At 48.3% G+C, this 16848-nt stretch overlaps 1 protein-coding gene across 1 annotated transcript in view; it reads right to left on the reverse strand.

The window, feature by feature from the left end:
* Positions 1 to 4945: 4945 nt before the first annotated feature.
* The window catches only part of LOC135530132 (zinc finger protein 638-like), a 30967-nt gene continuing 19064 nt past the window's right edge, over positions 4946 to 16848 (reverse strand). The window contains exons 14-24 of the mRNA XM_064958517.1: positions 15913 to 16070; positions 14091 to 15093; positions 13988 to 13995; positions 13457 to 13615; positions 11483 to 13160; positions 10079 to 10184; positions 9273 to 9437; positions 8627 to 8974; positions 6367 to 6483; positions 6154 to 6275; positions 4946 to 5278 (exon numbers count right to left, since the gene is read on the reverse strand). Coding sequence (XP_064814589.1) covers positions 5243 to 5278; positions 6154 to 6275; positions 6367 to 6483; positions 8627 to 8974; positions 9273 to 9437; positions 10079 to 10184; positions 11483 to 13160; positions 13457 to 13615; positions 13988 to 13995; positions 14091 to 15093; positions 15913 to 16070 — 3900 coding nt within the window. The 3' untranslated portion in view covers positions 4946 to 5242. The remainder of the gene's footprint in view (positions 5279 to 6153; positions 6276 to 6366; positions 6484 to 8626; positions 8975 to 9272; positions 9438 to 10078; positions 10185 to 11482; positions 13161 to 13456; positions 13616 to 13987; positions 13996 to 14090; positions 15094 to 15912; positions 16071 to 16848) is intronic.

The following is a 16848-nucleotide window of genomic DNA, read 5'->3' on the forward strand; positions in this document are numbered from 1 at the left end:
TGGGTAGTTATTAATGTACACCTTCACTGGGTAGTTATTAATGTACACCTTCACTGGGTAGTTATTAATGTACACCTTCACTGGGAGTTATTAATGTACACCTTCACTGGGTAGTTATTAATGTACACCTTCACTGGGAGTTATTAATGTACACCTTCACTGGGTAGTTATTAATGTACACCTTCACTGGGTAGTTATTAATGTACACCTTCACTGGGTAGTTATTAATGTACACAGCACCTTCACTGGGTAGTTATCAATGTATACCTTCACTGGGTAGTTATTAATGTACACCTTCACTGGGTAGTTATTAATGTACACCTTCACTGGGTAGTTATTAATGTACACAGCACCTTCACTGGGTAGTTATTAATGTACACCTTCACTGGGTAGTTATTAATGTACACAGCACCTTCACTGGGTAGTTATTAATGTACACCTTCACTGGGTAGTTATTAATGTACACAGCACCTTCACTGGGTAGTTATTAATGTACACCTTCACTGGGTAGTTATTAATGTACACAGCACCTTCACTGGGTAGTTATTAATGTACACCTTCACTGGGTAGTTATTAATGTACACAGCACCTTCACTGGGTAGTTATTAATGTACACCTTCACTGGGTAGTTATTAATGTACACCTTCACTGGGTAGTTATTAATGTACACCTTCACCGGGACAGTTATTAATGTACACCTTCACTGGGTAGTTATTAATGTACACCTTCACTGGGTAGTTATTAATGTACACAGAACCTGTAAAGAAGAACAGTTGTTTTTGGTTGAAGCAGCACGTTGGAGGTCCAGTGTCTTTATATAGTTAGCTACTTACCCAAGACAGCGGAGGTCACACCAACTGCAACCCATTGGAGCAAACTGAGGGATTCGTGTTTTGTCCCGTCTACGTTTGCAGTTTATGATGCGAGAAAATGTTTATATACCGTACATTGGTCATATCATGGTTTCCTGTTGGGCATCTGATTCGCTGATACGCTTTTAAACACCTATTTAGCTCTGGCTTCTTCTTCTGCTGCTGGATCTTCTGCGATGTAAATCAGCCTGGAACGTGAAGAACAGCATCGGCACAAACCTTCGAGACATCTGCCAACGGTAAGTGGCACAGATTGATTGACCTGATTGGAGGATGAGACACGAGGGTCTACAGTGACTTCCTCTTCACGTCCAACGACCACGAGGCAGTATCCTCCTGTCCAGTATTTTGAGATCAGATTGGAGGATGAAGGGAAACGTGACAAGATGAGGAAGTCGCTTTCAAAATTTTGCAGTTTTATTATAAAAAACAACAACATTTGATTTGATGTTTTTGAAATCGTATGGATTTAGATGACTCCAAAACAAGGGTTTCGGTGAAATGTACTTTGGCTTGAAGTTTGAGGTACCGTAGCCATCGTGTATCGCGCTCGACCCTCTGAACATTACCAGTCTTATCCTTAGTTCCTTAGTCCGGCACAACATTTTGTAGCCCCCCCCCACACACACACACAATAACAATTCTCCCGACTAGCTAAACATAGCTATTGTCGACACAATTCTATAGTTGAATCATAATTACTTCACTGTTCACTGCCGGTATGTATATTGTTCGGGAGTTATTCTCTATGTCAGTACTTCCCAAGTCCTCTGGGACCAGGGGGGGGGTTGATATCTAGAAGACTGATCTAATCAGGTGTGGCCAGTTTAAGAGATACAATAACAAAGAAAACGATCCTCTCCAGGGAGAGGGTTGGGCCAACCTTGCTCTATGGGCCACGTTCCAACTTTGGACATTACACCTTCTCTATGCACTTGTCAGTAGTTGGTATTCAGTCTTACCTGACTGCAGGTGTGTAACAGGTGTTTTAGAGGCGTGGCTCCCTTCCAAGGGTTGAATACATTTCATTCAAAAGCTGAAAATTCACCCCACTTTCTGGCCAAACGATTTTCTCTTGGGAGTTTTTTTCCATTCAATGTTCAAGGCTCAGAATATTTGGGCTTAATGAAAGAACTATCTACATAGTATATCTGCATATTCATCTCCTTCACGGTACCAATTTGTTACGATTTAAAAAATGTTCTGATTTAGGAAAGTATTTATGAATCATAAAAACGTGTTGTTTTTTTTTACATTTTTAACTCTTTTTTTTAAAACGTTTTTAATTTTTTTTTTTTTTTTTAACGTTTTTAACTATTTTTTTAAAAACTTTTTTTTAATTTAATTTTTTACGTTTTACATTGTTTTTTTACACAGACGAAAGATACGGATAGTGGCTAATATTTAACACGATAGAAATAGGAAACAAGAGACAGTCAGGGTAGCCTATAATTAATACATTTGACAGTAACCCATCTCCGTAAGATCAAAGGTCGTACAACTTAAAATTCTGCATAAATCGGATAACTCATCAACTTTACTGTGGGAAAAGTTGATATGTTGATATGAATCAGTTTGCTGCCATCATGACTGGTTTCACATTCGTCTCCAGCGATTATAAGGTCAAATAGATCTGAAACTATTGTCATTGATATTTACAATTCCCTTTCCTGTTTTACCGAGCACATATTTATAAATTACTGCGTAAAGACAAATGGTGTTATTATTACTTTTTTTTTTATCCTCCTGCAACTCAACCAACGGGAGGTCGAAGGTCAAAGCTGTGCATCCTCCAAAACATGACCACGCTTCTTAAATTAAAACAGACATCCAAATACCCCCCCCCCCCCACAAAAAACAACCATGAAACTGTTCTGATACACATCGGGGCCCACATTCACAAAGCCTTTCAGAGGAGGAGTGCTGATCCTGGATCAGCCTTTAAGATCATAACTATATGGACTGGGGGGGGGGACTGATCTGTGTGGCTCAGTCGGTAGAGCATGGCGCTTGCAACGCCAAGCGTCGTGGGTTCGATTCCCACTGGGGCCACCCATATGTAAAAGTAGTGGCCCCAGCCGACTTGTAAGTCGCTTTGGACAAAAGCGTCTGCTAATGGGCTATATTATTATTATTATATTATAACTATATGGACTGGGGGGGGGGGGGGGACTGATCTATAACTATATGGACTGGGGGGGGACTGATCTATAACTATATGGACTGAGGGGGCTGATCTATAACTATATGGACTGGGGGGGGACTGATCTATAACTATATGGACTGGGGGGGGACTGATCTATAACTATATGGACTGGGGGGGGGGGGGACTGATCTATAACTATATGGACTGGGGGGCTGATCTATAACTATATGGACTGGGGGGACTGATCTATAACTATATGGACTGGGGGGGGACTGATCTATAACTATATGGACTGGGGGGGGACTGATCTATAACTATATGGACTGGGGGGGGCTGATCTATAACTATATGGACTGGGGGGGGACTGATCTATAACTATATGGACTGGGGGGGGACTGATCTATAACTATATGGACTGGGGGGACTGATCTATAACTATATGGACCGGGGGTAATGATCTATAACTATATGGACTGGGGGGACTGATCTATAACTATATGGACTGGGGGGGGGTAATGATCTATAACTATATGGACTGGGGGGGGACTGATCTATAACTATATGGACTGGGGGGGGGTAATGATCTATAACTATATGGACTGGGGGGGGACTGATCTATAACTATATGGACTGGGGGGGGACTGATCTATAACTATATGGACTGGGGGGGCTGATCTATAACTATATGGACTGGGGGGGGGGGGGACTGATCTATAACTATATGGACTGGGGGGACTGATCTATAACTATATGGACTGGGGGGGGACTGATCTATAACTATATGGACTGGGGGGCTGATCTATAACTATATGGACCGGGGGGGTAATGATCTATAACTATATGGACTGGGGGGGGACTGATCTATAACTATATGGACTGGGGGGGTAATGATCTATAACTATATGGACTGGGGGGGACTGATCTATAACTATATGGACTGGGGGGGGGACTGATCTATAACTATATGGACTGGGGGGCTGATCTATAACTATATGGACTGGGGGGGGCTGATCTATAACTATATGGACTGGGGGGGACTGATCTATAACTATATGGACTGGGGGGGGGGTAATGATCTATAACTATATGGACTGGGGGGACTGATCTATAACTATATGGACTGGGGGGGGACTGATCTATAACTATATGGACTGGGGGGGACTGATCTATAACTATATGGACTGGGGGGGGGGACTGATCTATAACTATATGGACTGGGGGGGACTGATCTATAACTATATGGACTGGGGGGGGCTGATCTATAACTATATGGACTGGGGGGACTGATCTATAACTATATGGACTGGGGGGACTGATCTATAACTATATGGACTGGGGGGGTAATGATCTATAACTATATGGACTGGGGGGGGACTGATCTATAACTATATGGACTGGGGGTAATGATCTATAACTATATGGACTGGGGGGACTGATCTATAACTATATGGACTGGGGGGGGGACTGATCTATAACTATATGGACTGGGGGGGGGGACTGATCTATAACTATATGGACTGGGGGGACTGATCTATAACTATATGGACTGGGGGGGGGACTGATCTATAACTATATGGACTGGGGGGGACTGATCTATAACTATATGGACTGGGGGGGGGTAATGATCTATAACTATATGGACTGGGGGGACTGATCTATAACTATATGGACTGGGGGGGGCTGATCTATAACTATATGGACTGGGGGGGCTGATCTATAACTATATGGACTGGGGGGGGACTGATCTATAACTATATGGACTGGGGGGGACTGATCTATAACTATATGGACTGGGGGGGGGGACTGATCTATAACTATATGGACTGGGGGGGGACTGATCTATAACTATATGGACTGGGGGGAGGGACTGATCTATAACTATATGGACTGGGGGGGGACTGATCTATAACTATATGGACTGGGGGGGGACTGATCTATAACTATATGGACTGGGGGGGGACTGATCTATAACTATATGGACTGGGGGGGACTGATCTATAACTATATGGACTGGGGGGGGGACTACTGGGCTCTGGTCTAAAAGTAGTGCGCTATGTAGGGAATAGGGTCTAAAGTAGTGCACTATATAGGGAAAAGGGTCTAAAGTAGTGTGCTATGTAGGGAATAGGGTCTAAAGTAGTGCACTATATAGGGAAAAGGGTCTAAAGTAGTGCGCTATGTAGGGAATAGTGTGCCGTTTGGGAAACTTCCAGGGTCAAGGGGGTCATTCGGAGACGGAACTTCCTTCCAGGTAATATTTCTGGAGAGAGAGAGAAAGAGAGAGGGGGATAGAGAGAGGGGAGAGAGAGAGAGAGAGAGAGAGAGAGAGAGACAGAGAGAGAGAGAGACAGAGAGAGACAGAGAGAGAGAGAGAGAGAGAGAGAGAGAGACAGAGAGACAGAGAGAGAGAGAGAGACAGAGAGAGAGACAGAGAGAGAGAGAGAGAGAGAGAGAGACAGAGAGAGAGAGAGAGACAGAGAGAGAGAAGGAGAGAGACAGAGAGAGAGAGAGACAGAGAGAGACAGAGAGAGAGAGAGAAAGAGAGAGAGAGAGACAGAGAGACAGAGAGAGAGAGAGAGAGACAGAGAGAGACAGAGAGAGACAGAGAGAGAGAGAGAGAGAAAGAGAGAGAGAGACAGAGAGAGAGAGAGAGAGAGAGAGAGAGAGAGAGAGAGAGAGACAGAGACAGAGAGAGAGGGGGGGGGGGGTGGAGGTGACAGGTAGAGGTTATTATCATTGCTAGTTGTCCTACAGAACTGGTTATTTAATAATGAAACCTGTCAATTCCAATGTATCAAACTAAAAATATGATGCAGGTCCCACTCCGTCACTCCCCCACGCGTCAGACCGGCCTCTCCTCCCCCCCCACCCCCATCAGTCAGTTAGTCCCCCCACCCGTCAGTCCCCCCCCCCACGCGTCAGTCCGGGCTCTCCTCCCCCTCCTCCACCCCCTAACTAACTGGGATAGTGATGTCAGTCAGCCCCCCCCCCCCCCCCACGCGTCAGTCCGGGCTCTCCTCCCCCTCCTCCTCCCCCCAAACTAACTGGGATAGTGATGTCAGTCAGTCCCCCCCACCAGGGCTCTCCTCCCCCTCCTCCACCCCCCCTAACTAACTGGGATAGTGATGTTGATACCTGCATGTTCTGATAGTGTTGCAGACTGCTGCAGTGGGTCTTCATGGCTGTGTGTTCGCTCCCGTAGAACAGAGAACACAACTTACAGAAGAACCCTGTCTTAGGAACCACAAAGTCCTGGCCTGGAGAGGAGGGAGAGATGGAGGGGGGGGGTCAGTTAAACCTGATGAGAAATGGTGTGTGTTTGTCGGGGAGTGTGTCTGTCAGTATCACCTATAGGGTTGTGAGGGCTGAAGGGAGGCAGTTTGAAGTCTGTGATCAGAGGAGACTCAGAACGACAACGTTTTAACTCAGGCTCCTCTTCCTCCTCTCTTCTCTGTTCACTGTCTTCTAGAGAGATGTGGAGAGAGAGATGTGGAGAGAGAGATGTGGAGAGAGAGAGATGTGAAGAGAGAGAGATGTGGAGAGAGAGAGATGTGGAGAGAGAGAGAGATGTGGAGAGAGAGAGAGATGTGGAGAGAGAGAGAGAGATGTGGAGAGCGAGATGTGGAGAGAGAGATGTGGAGAGAGAAAGAGATGTGGAGAGAGAGATGTGGAGAGAGAAAGAGATGTGGAGAGAGAGAGAGAGATGTGGAGAGAGAGATGTGGAGAGAGAGATGTGGAGAGCGAGATGTGGAGAGAGAGAGAGATGTGGAGAGAGAGAGAGATGTGGAGAGAGAGATGTGGAGAGAGAGATGTGGAGAGAGAGATGTGGAGAGCGAGATGTGGAGAGAGAGAGATGTGGAGAGAGAGATGTGGAGAGAGAGATGTGGAGAGAGAGATGTGGAGAGAGAGATGTGGAGAGAGAGATGTGGAGAGAGAGAGAGAGATGTGGAGAGAGAGAGAGAGATGTGGAGAGAGAGAGAGAGATGTGGAGAGAGAGATGTGGAGAGAGAGAGATGTGGAGAGAGAGAGATGTGGAGAGAGAGAGAGATGTGGAGAGAGAGATGTGGAGAGAGAAAGAGAGAGATGTGGAGAGAGAGAGAGATGTGGAGAGAGAGATGTGGAGAGAGAGAGAGATGTGGAGAGAGAGATGTGGAGAGAGAGAGATGTGGAGAGAGAGATGTGGAGAGAGAGAGAGAGATGTGGAGAGAGAGATGTGGAGAGAGAGAGATGTGGAGAGAGAGAGATGTGGAGAGAGAGATGTGGAGAGAGAGAGAGAGATGTGGAGAGAGATGTGGAGAGAGAGAGAGAGATGTGGAGAGAGAGATGTGGAGAGAGAGAGAGAGATGTGGAGAGAGAGATGTGGAGAGAGAGATGTGGAGAGAGAGATGTGGAGAGAGAGAGAGAGATGTGGAGAGAGAGATGTGGAGAGAGAGATGTGGAGAGAGAGAGATGTGGAGAGCGAGATGTGGAGAGAGAGATGTGGAGAGAGAGAGATGTGGAGAGAGAGAGATGTGGAGAGAGAGATGTGGAGAGAGAGATGTGGAGAGAGAAAGAGAGATGTGGAGAGAGAGAGATGTGGAGAGAGAGATGTGGAGAGAGAAAGAGAGAGATGTGGAGAGAGAGCGAGAGAGAGATGTGGAGAGAGATTATGTGGAGAGAGAGAGAGATGTGGAGAGAGATGTGGAGAGAGAGAGATGTGGAGAGAGATGTGGAGAGAGAGAGATGTGGAGAGAGAGAGAGAGAGATGTGGAGAGAGAGCGAGAGAGAGATGTGGAGAGAGATTATGTGGAGAGAGAGAGAGATGTGGAGAGAGAAAGAGAGATGTGGAGAGAGAGAGATGTGGAGAGAGAAAGAGAGATGTGGAGAGAGAGAGATGTGGAGAGAGATGTGGAGAGAGAGAGATGTGGAGAGAGAGATGTGGAGAGAGAGCGAGAGAGAGATGTGGAGAGAGAGAGATGTGGAGAGAGAGAGAGATGAGAGAGATGTGGAGAGAGAGATAAGAGAGATGTGGAGAGAGAGAGAGAGATGTGGAGAGAGAGATGTGGAGAGAGAGAGATGTGGAGAGAGAGAGATGTGGAGAGAGAGATGTGGAGAGAGAGAGAGAGATGTGGAGAGAGAGAGATGTGGAGAGAGAGAGATGTGGAGAGAGAAAGAGAGATGTGGAGAGAGAGAGAGATGTGGAGAGAGAGAGAGATGAGAGAGATGTGGAGAGAGAGAGATGTGGAGAGAGAGAGAGAGAGAGATGTAGAGAGATGTGGAGAGGTGGAGAGAGAGAGAGCGAGATGTGGAGAGAGAGAGAGATGTGGAGATGAATTTGGCAGCAAGAACACAGAGTCCAGATATCATGTCATTATGTTCCTATCAAACACACGTCTTCATGACCACGTGCCCATTAGGGAAGTCCAGGGAGGACCTGATATTCATCCCGCCTGGAATACAGATACCAGCCAAGCAAAAATGACTCAGGCTGTGGTCACATTTGAAAAAGATGACGCATACGATTCAAAAATAAAACTCCTCCACGGGAATGTGACACCTCAGTGACGTTACGAGGCTGGCTGGTGTCTCATGAACTACTGAACAACATCTAACGTTGTTCTCTCTCTACCTTGTGGTGTTGTGGAGTCAGTCCAAGCCTTTCCAACACTGATATCTGTTGTCTCCTGTTTCCCCTCCAGACTCTGGTTCTCAGGGGGGTCCGTGTGCCTCTCCTGCCCCGCTGAGGAGGCCTCCAGGCTGGGTTGGTCTGCAGGGGTGTCAGCCTTCCTCTCTTTCTCCTGGAGGTCTGGGACCGAGGCAGCTGATTGGGTGTCCACCTCTGAGGTCACAGCGACTTGGAGCAATGAGGAGGCAGCGTCAACGGAAGCTGTGTCAGTGGGAGGAGTCGTATCTGCCCGAGGCTCCTCCTCTTCCTTGTCTTTAACGCTCACCTTCTTCACCTTCACCGATTTCCTGGCTGTGATGAGAGAAGATGAAGAAACACAGCTGCAACATTATAACTCAAATCCTGTGTGTCTCCGAGTGTGTGTGTGTCTCTGTGTGTCTCTGAGTGTGTGTGTCTCCGAGTGTGTGTGTCTCCGAGTGTGTATGTCTCCGAGTGTGTGTGTCTCCGAGTGTGTGTGTCTCCGAGTGTGTGTGTCTCCGAGTGTGTGTGTGAGTCTCCGAGTGCGTGTGGGTGTGTGTGTCTCTGAGTGTGAGTGTGTGTGTCTCCGAGTGTGTCTCCGAGTGTGAGTGTGTGTGTCCCTCTATCTCACCAGAGGTCTGTCGGGCCCTCTTCCTCCCCCTGGCTCCTCTCCTTGTGGTAACAGCCTCCTCCTCCTCCTCCTCTCCCACTTCATCCACGGTCACAAAGTTCATTCTCCTGATTTCCTCCATGCCCCTGCCGTCGTCCTCTGCACCAGGAGACCCTGTAGCATCAGCTGGAGGAGAGAAATGGTTTAGAGGACGAGAGGACACCCCCCCCCCTTCTGTCCCGATACACTTCGCCTCCCCCATTCTGTCCCAATATAACCCCCTTCTGTCCCGATACACCCCCCTTCTGTCCCGATTCACCCCCCTTCTGTCTCCATACACCCCCCATTCTGTCCCCATACACCCCCCTTCTGTCTCCATACCCCCTTCTGTCCCCATACACCCCCCCTTCTGTTCCAAATCACCCCCCTTCTGTCCCGATACACCCGCCCCTTTCTGTCCCGATACACCCCCATTCTGTCCCGATACACCCCCATTCTGTCCCGATACACCCCCATTCTGTCCCGATACACCCCCATTCTGTCCCGATACACCCCCATTCTGTCCCGATACACCCCCCTTCTGTCCCCACACACCCCCATTCTGTCCCGATACACCCCCCTTTCTGTCCCGATACACCCCCATTCTGTCCAGATACACCCCCCTTTCTGTCCCGATACACCCCCTTCTCTTTCTGTCCCGATACACCCCCTTTCTCTTTCTGTCTCGATACAACCCCCTTCTGTCCCGTTCCCCCCACTTCTGTCCAGATACACCCCCCCGTTTCCGTCCTGACCCACACCCCTCTGTTCTACTCTGACAGACAGACCTGTGTGGTCAGCTTGCTGGTTCTGCGCTGGTTCAGGACTCTTGTTCTGCTCTTCCTCCTCATCATCCTCCCCATCACCTCCAGCCTCATCCAGGGTTACCAGAGTCTGATAGGAGAGAGGTCAAAGGGTGTGTGACTGAGAAAGGGAGAGGAGAGAGACGACATAGAGAGGAGAGAGAGACGACAGAAGAGAAGAGCGAGACGACAGAAGAGAAGAGAAGAGCGAGACGACAGAGAGGAGAGAGAGACGACAGAGAGGAGAGACGACAGAGAGAGGAGAGAGAGACGACAGAGAGAGAAGAGAGACACGACAGAGAGAGGAGAGAGACACGACAGAGAGAGGAGAGAGACACGACAGAGAGAGGAGAGAGACACGACAGAGAGAGGAGAGAGACAGCAGAGAGAGGAGAGAGACACGACAGAGAGAGGAGAGAGAGACGACAGAGAGAGAAGAGAGACACGACAGAGAGAGGAGAGAGACACGACAGAGAGAGGAGAGAGACACGACAGAGAGAGGAGAGAGACACGACAGAGAGAGGAGAGAGACAGCAGAGAGAGGAGAGAGACACGACAGAGAGAGAAGAGAGAGACGACAGAGAGAGAAGAGAGAGACGACAGAGAGAGGAGAGAGAGACGACAGAGAGAGGAGAGAGAGACGACAGAGAGAGAAGAGAGAGACACGACAGAGAGAGAAGAGAGAGACGACAGAGAGAGGAGAGAGACACGACAGAGAGAGGAGAGAGACACGACAGAGAGAGGAGAGAGACACGACAGAGAGAGGAGAGAGACACGACAGAGAGGAGAGAGACGACAGAGAGAGGAGAGAGACAGCAGAGAGAGGAGAGAGACACGACAGAGAGAGGAGAGAGACACGACAGAGAGAGGAGAGAGACGACAGAGAGAGAAGAGAGAGACGGCAGACAGAGGAGAGAGACGGCAGACAGAGGAGAGAGACGGCAGACAGAGGAGAGAGACGGCAGACAGAGGAGAGAGACGGCAGACAGAGGAGAGAGACGGCAGAGAGAGGAGAGAGACGGCAGAGAGGAGAGAGAGACGACAAAGAGAGGAGAGATGACAGAGAGAGGAGAGAGACGGCAGAGAGGAGAGAGACGACAGAGAGAGAGAAGAGCGAGACGACAGAGAGAGAGAAGAGCGAGACGACAGAGAGAGAGGAGAGAGAGACGACAGAGAGAGAGAAGAGCGAGACGACAGAGAGAGAGAAGAGCGAGACGACAGAGAGACGACAGAGAGAGGAGAGATGACAGAGAGAGTAGAGAGACGACAGAGAGAGGAGAGACGACAGAGAGAGGAGAGAGACGACAGAGAGAGGAGAGAGACGGCAGAGAGGAGAGAGAGACGACAGAGAGAGAGAGCGGAGAAAGCAAGCAGCAGATATTTCCTGACCTCTGGGTTGAAGGTGTCTCCTGATTCGTCCTCCTGGCTGAAGGGGTGTGGCTCCAGGAAAGGCCCCTCCGCTCCTTCATCCTCTCCGATCTCATCCAAAGTCACCAAGCCCTCAGTATCCACTCCGACCCTCTCCTCTCTCTCCTCCTCCCTTGTCCGTTCCTTCTCTCTACTCCTCCTCCGCCCTTTCTCTCTCTCCTTCCCTCTGTCCTTCTCTTGCTGCTTCTCCTTCACCAGTTTTTGTTTCTTAATAAGTTCTTCCTCTTCGGCGGCGTCATCTGGGTAATCCTCCTCCTCCTCGCTCACCTCATCCAAGGTGACAAGGTTACTCTTTTTCGGGGTACCCCCCTCGGATCCCTTCTTAATCTCCTTTTTCCCCTTCTTTTGGGGTGTCTTCTTACCCCCCTTGAGAGGCTTGGAGCCCCCCTGACATTTCGAGTCAGTCGTATGGTTGTCCAGAACTTGGGTCGTTTCCGTCTGATCGTCGACTGAATCTAGTATCTGGAACCCCTCCATCTCTCCGGGTAGAGAATCTCTTCGGCCCCCTTGGCCTGCGAGAGAGGAGTCGGCCATGTTGTCTTCAGTGTCTTCTAGAGAGTCGAGGATCTGGAAAGCAGAATCTTCGTCGTTGGAGATCTCTTCGTGTTCCTCTAGTGTAGCTTGAGGCACCTGGGAACCTGTAGATTTGGAGGCTGCAGGCGCCTGGTCACCCAGAGATAGAGATCCGGACTGTTCTTGACTGCCCTCTTCTCCGTCTCTAGGTGTGTCATCGTCCACAGCTTCGTCGAGTATCTGGAATTCACCATCATCATCAGGTACTTTATCAATAAGTGATTGGGGCACCTGGTGACCCGACACCGTCTCTACCTCTTGTAGTTGCAGGGCCTTCTGAAGGTTTTGCTCCTTGGCTGAGGCAGACGGATGGGTCAGACCAAGCTCCAGTGGACAGGCTTCATTCTGTGCCTCGGTACCCAGAATCGAGGAACCTTTTTCAGCTTGGGTCGTCTCCTCGCACCCCTCTAGCTCTGGAGGTTTTTCAGCGGTCGTCTCCATATCGCTTTCTGACACACCACTTTTCTCTTCCTTGTTGTCGGTCACTGCAGTGTCCAACACTGACATCTTGTGGTGGGATGACGGTACTACATCCTCTGTGTCACATCCCTTAGTGACCACTACGACTTCCTCTTCCGACTGAGACCGAGTCTCCAAGGGAACAGGCTCCGCCTCCGTATCGGCTATGCTGGTGTTGTCGTCGGCAGCTTCCTGGGTTTCTGCGGCTTCGTTTGCTACAACAACAGCTGCTGATGACCTGGTCTTGCGTCCAGAGGTGGCAGGTGGTTGAGGTTTAGTTGCTGCCTTTTTTGCTGCGGCTTTTCGTGGAGTCTTCTGAGCAGGCGGGGTAGAGGAGGAGGCCGTGGGTGTCTCCTTGTGCTCCAGGCTAGATTTCGGAGATGGGGTATCCCTCCTGCGTTTGGACGATCGTTTTGACCTTTCCGAGGCCTTATCTTGTGTCTTGTGTGATGAAGATGAGGATGACTGCGGTGGGTTGGTGTTCTCAGCCTCATCCCCTTCCACCTCATCCACAGTAACAAACTGGTCCATGTTGAACTGGTCCAGATAGAAGGAGTTGGCTTCATCAGGGATGACGTCAGATGTAAACTCATCTCCCGCGTAGCAACTAGCTTGAGGTAAAGAGAGAGAGAGAGAAGGATGAATCAAAATAATTAATTCATCAAAATCAAATCAAATCTTCCACAAGTTCAACAGAAGTGCTGTAGTTTGAAATCAGATGTAGTTTGAAATCAGTTCTGTCGTTTGATAATCAGATGTAGTTTGAAATCAGATGTATGAGAGTTTGCAACAACAGACTGTATTTCTTGCTCAGAAATAGAATCAAATCATAAAAAAGATAGAATTGTCATTCAGCATCACGCCTTGCTTCTCTCCTTCTCGTAGCTTTTCTTCTTCTCCTACCTTGCTCCTCTTGTCTTCCTCTTCTTTCCTCCCCTTCTTCCCCTTCTTCTTGGCGGGGCTGCCGTCGGGTCTGCTGCTCCTGCGGGAGCCAGAAGAGGAGCTGGAGGAGTTACCCTGTCTAGACGTCGAAGGGAGCCCTCCTCGGAAGGAGCCCGGCAGCTTCAATGCCTTGAAGAGTCTCTCCTTTCTGGGGAGAGGCGCCGGCCTCTCCCTCCGGAAGCCTCGGTCTTCCCCTGGATGAATTCATTTTATTAGACATTTAAACACATAATGAGTTGCCTGAGTCATTAGAGTCCAATGCATACATTCAAATATTAGCAGAAGCTAACGTAACAGTATTGCTTCCATCCCTCTCCTCGGCCCAAATGGGCTCCCTCGAAGCAGCCCCCCTGGACACATCGTTTGCCATCGCTCCCCAAAAGCCGCAGCCCTTGCAGAGGGGAACAACTACTCCAAGTCTCAGAGCGAGTGACGTCACCGACTGAAACGCTATTAGCGCGCACCACCGCTAACTAGCTAGCCATTTCACACCGGTTACACTAAGGTGCAATGAATCAGACTGTCAGCGATTCAAATCTGTCAAGGTTTAAATGATATCTGTCCCTTAAATTCACATTATTATTATGATACGTACATTCTTGTGGTCTGGTTGGCCAGATCCTGAAGGTGTCTTCTTCGTGTCGGTGGTCTTCTTGTCCGGCTGTGACTTCTTCTCTGGTCGTGGCTCCTCTTTCTTCGTCGTCTCTTTCTCCCCAGTCTTCTCTTCTGACTCAGCCGTGGTCCTTCTCTCCGCCGTCTCCCCAGCTGCAGGGCTCTCCTGGTTGGGTAGAGGCTTGGCCTGGATCCCCTCTCCCTGGTTGTGTTCCTGTTTAGCCTGTTCCTCCGCCAGTCTCCCCATACGGTGTTGGTGCACCGCTGCCTCCAGGGCCTTGAGGATCTCCTCGGTGACCGGAGGAAAGTCCTGAGGTTTGTCTTCAACATTTAACGCTACAGGGACGGGAGCCGGTGTTTGTGCCGGTACCAAGGCAGCAACGGTGTCAGAGTCGACGGGATTGGCCACGTTATCAGCTCCCTCCACAGCGGAGATCAGACGAGGTTCTGTTGTGGCCACAGTCGTCACGGTTTCACTAGCCAACGCAATGACATCACTGCCCTGTTGTGGGACCGCAGCGAGAACCTGTTCGGGTTCTGCTGCAACCTCATTGGTCGAGGCGACGCCGTCGGTGCTCTGGGTTTCCACGGTGACCTCTTCCTCGGGAGCGGACACGGCAACCGTAGGTAACGAGGCGGAAACGACGGTGTCGACGGTCGCAGTGTCTTCCTGGTTTCCTTTTGCCTCCTCCTCAGTTTCCATCCCTCCATCCTCTTTGGGAGGATGAGCGTTCTTCTTCTTCCCATCTTTTGGCGAGGAAATCCCACCCTCTTTCCCTCCAGACTCCGCCACCGTTGCCTTTCCGTCGGAATTCATCACCACGACGTCACTTCCTGGTTGCTTGGTCGCCACAGCAACAGGCTGAGAGGATGAGACCGTAGCATTGGTGCTGGTAGTAGTGGGAGTAACAGGTTTAACTGGGGTTGTGACATCTTTAGCTACAGGCTTCTTGCCTTTGATTGGTTTTCTTCTTCTCCTTTTGGTGCTGAAATAACAAACATGTAGATTATAAAATAAGTGATGTTTACATGCCCAGATCAGTCTGAAAGGTCTCCAGAGGAACACATGGGACAGGAGTTGTTCCCTGACGAGGAAAAACAACTCTAATTGTACCCTGTGTCCTTAGAAAACAGGACGTTAACTAGTTGGATATAGGGGGCGGTCTTTTAATTTTTGGATGAAAAACGTTCCCATTTTAAACAAGATATTTTGTCACGAAAAGATGCTCGACGATGCATATAATTGACAGCTTTGGAAAGAAAACACTGACGTTTCCAAAACTGCAAAGATATTGTCTGCTACAGAACTGATGTTATCAGTATTTTCGGTCGATTTCTCAGCCAAGCAGTTTTTCGCCTACTTAAATATTATTTTGGGAAAAAAGGAACATTCTAACTGGGAGTCTCCTGAATGATCTGAAGTTCTTCAAAGGTAAATGATTTAATTTGGTTGCTTTTCTTATTTTTGTGAAAATGTTGCCTGCTGCCAGCAGAGCCTAGCATAGCATTATGCTATGATAAACTTACAGAAATGCTTGTCTAGTGTTGGCTGTAACGCATATTTTGAAAATCTGAGATGACAGTGTTGTAAACAAAAGGCTAAGCTTGTGTTTGAATATATTTATTTCATTTCATTTGCGATTTTCATGAATAGGAAACGTTGCGTTATGGTAATGCGCTTGAGGCTATGATTACGCTCCCAGATACGGGATTGCTCGTCGCTTGAGGTTAATACAATGATTGGATTGGATGGACTGACGGATAAAATCTAGGAAGTAAATGAAAGGTTGAGTTAAGATATTTACCTGACAACAGATGTCTTCTGGGCTGGGGGCTGCGGTGCCTGTTGATCCTTGACCAGCAAGTCGAACTTCAGAGGGTTGTTCTGAACTACACTGGGGGACTTCTGGAAATGAAGACACACGGTCATCGCCACCGACGACGACTCCATCTCAAAATAGATCTGAGACAGAGAGAGAAACATATATATTAAACAAATCAATTCAGCTGATTTGTTATCTGTGTCGTCTCCTGACGAATCAGAAATGTTTAAAAAATGCAGTCGGAGGTTCCAGGGTTCTAATTGGTTACACGGAGAAAGCATTAAGCATAACACACTTTGTTTTGTTGCAGACTTATTATAAAAATGATTATCGTTTTTCTTCATTATTATAAAAATGATTATCGTTTTTCTTCAACATCCATCTACAAACGATACCCCATAATGACAAAGCAAAAAACAGGATTTTTTTTTTAAAGTTGTTGCTAATTTACAAAAAAAAATAAAGAAATATGAAATTTCACAGTTACATAAGAATTCAGATCCTTTACTCAGTACTTTGTTGAAGCACCCTTGGCAGCAATAGATATGATGCATATGATACCCATTACAATCTTGGGTATGATGCTACAAGCTTGGCACACCTCAATTTGGGGAGTTTCTTCATTCTTCTCTGCAGATCCTCTCAAGCTCTGTCAGGTTGGATGGGGAGCGTCGCTGCACAGCTATTTTCAGGTCTCTCCAGAGATGTTCGATCGGGTTCAAGTCCGGGCTCTGGCTGGTCCACTCAAGGACATTCAGAGATTGTCCCGAAGCCACCCCTACCTTGTCTTGGCTGTGTTCTTAGGGTCGTTGTCCTGTTGGAAGGTGAACCTTTGCCCCACTGTGAAGTCCTTAGCGCTCTGGAACAGGTTTTCATCAAGGATCACTCTGTACTTGGCTCCGTTCATCTTTGCCTCGA

This window comes from Oncorhynchus masou, unplaced genomic scaffold, assembly GCF_036934945.1.
Source record: "Oncorhynchus masou masou isolate Uvic2021 unplaced genomic scaffold, UVic_Omas_1.1 unplaced_scaffold_1268, whole genome shotgun sequence".
NCBI classification, from domain to species: domain Eukaryota; kingdom Metazoa; phylum Chordata; class Actinopteri; order Salmoniformes; family Salmonidae; genus Oncorhynchus; species Oncorhynchus masou.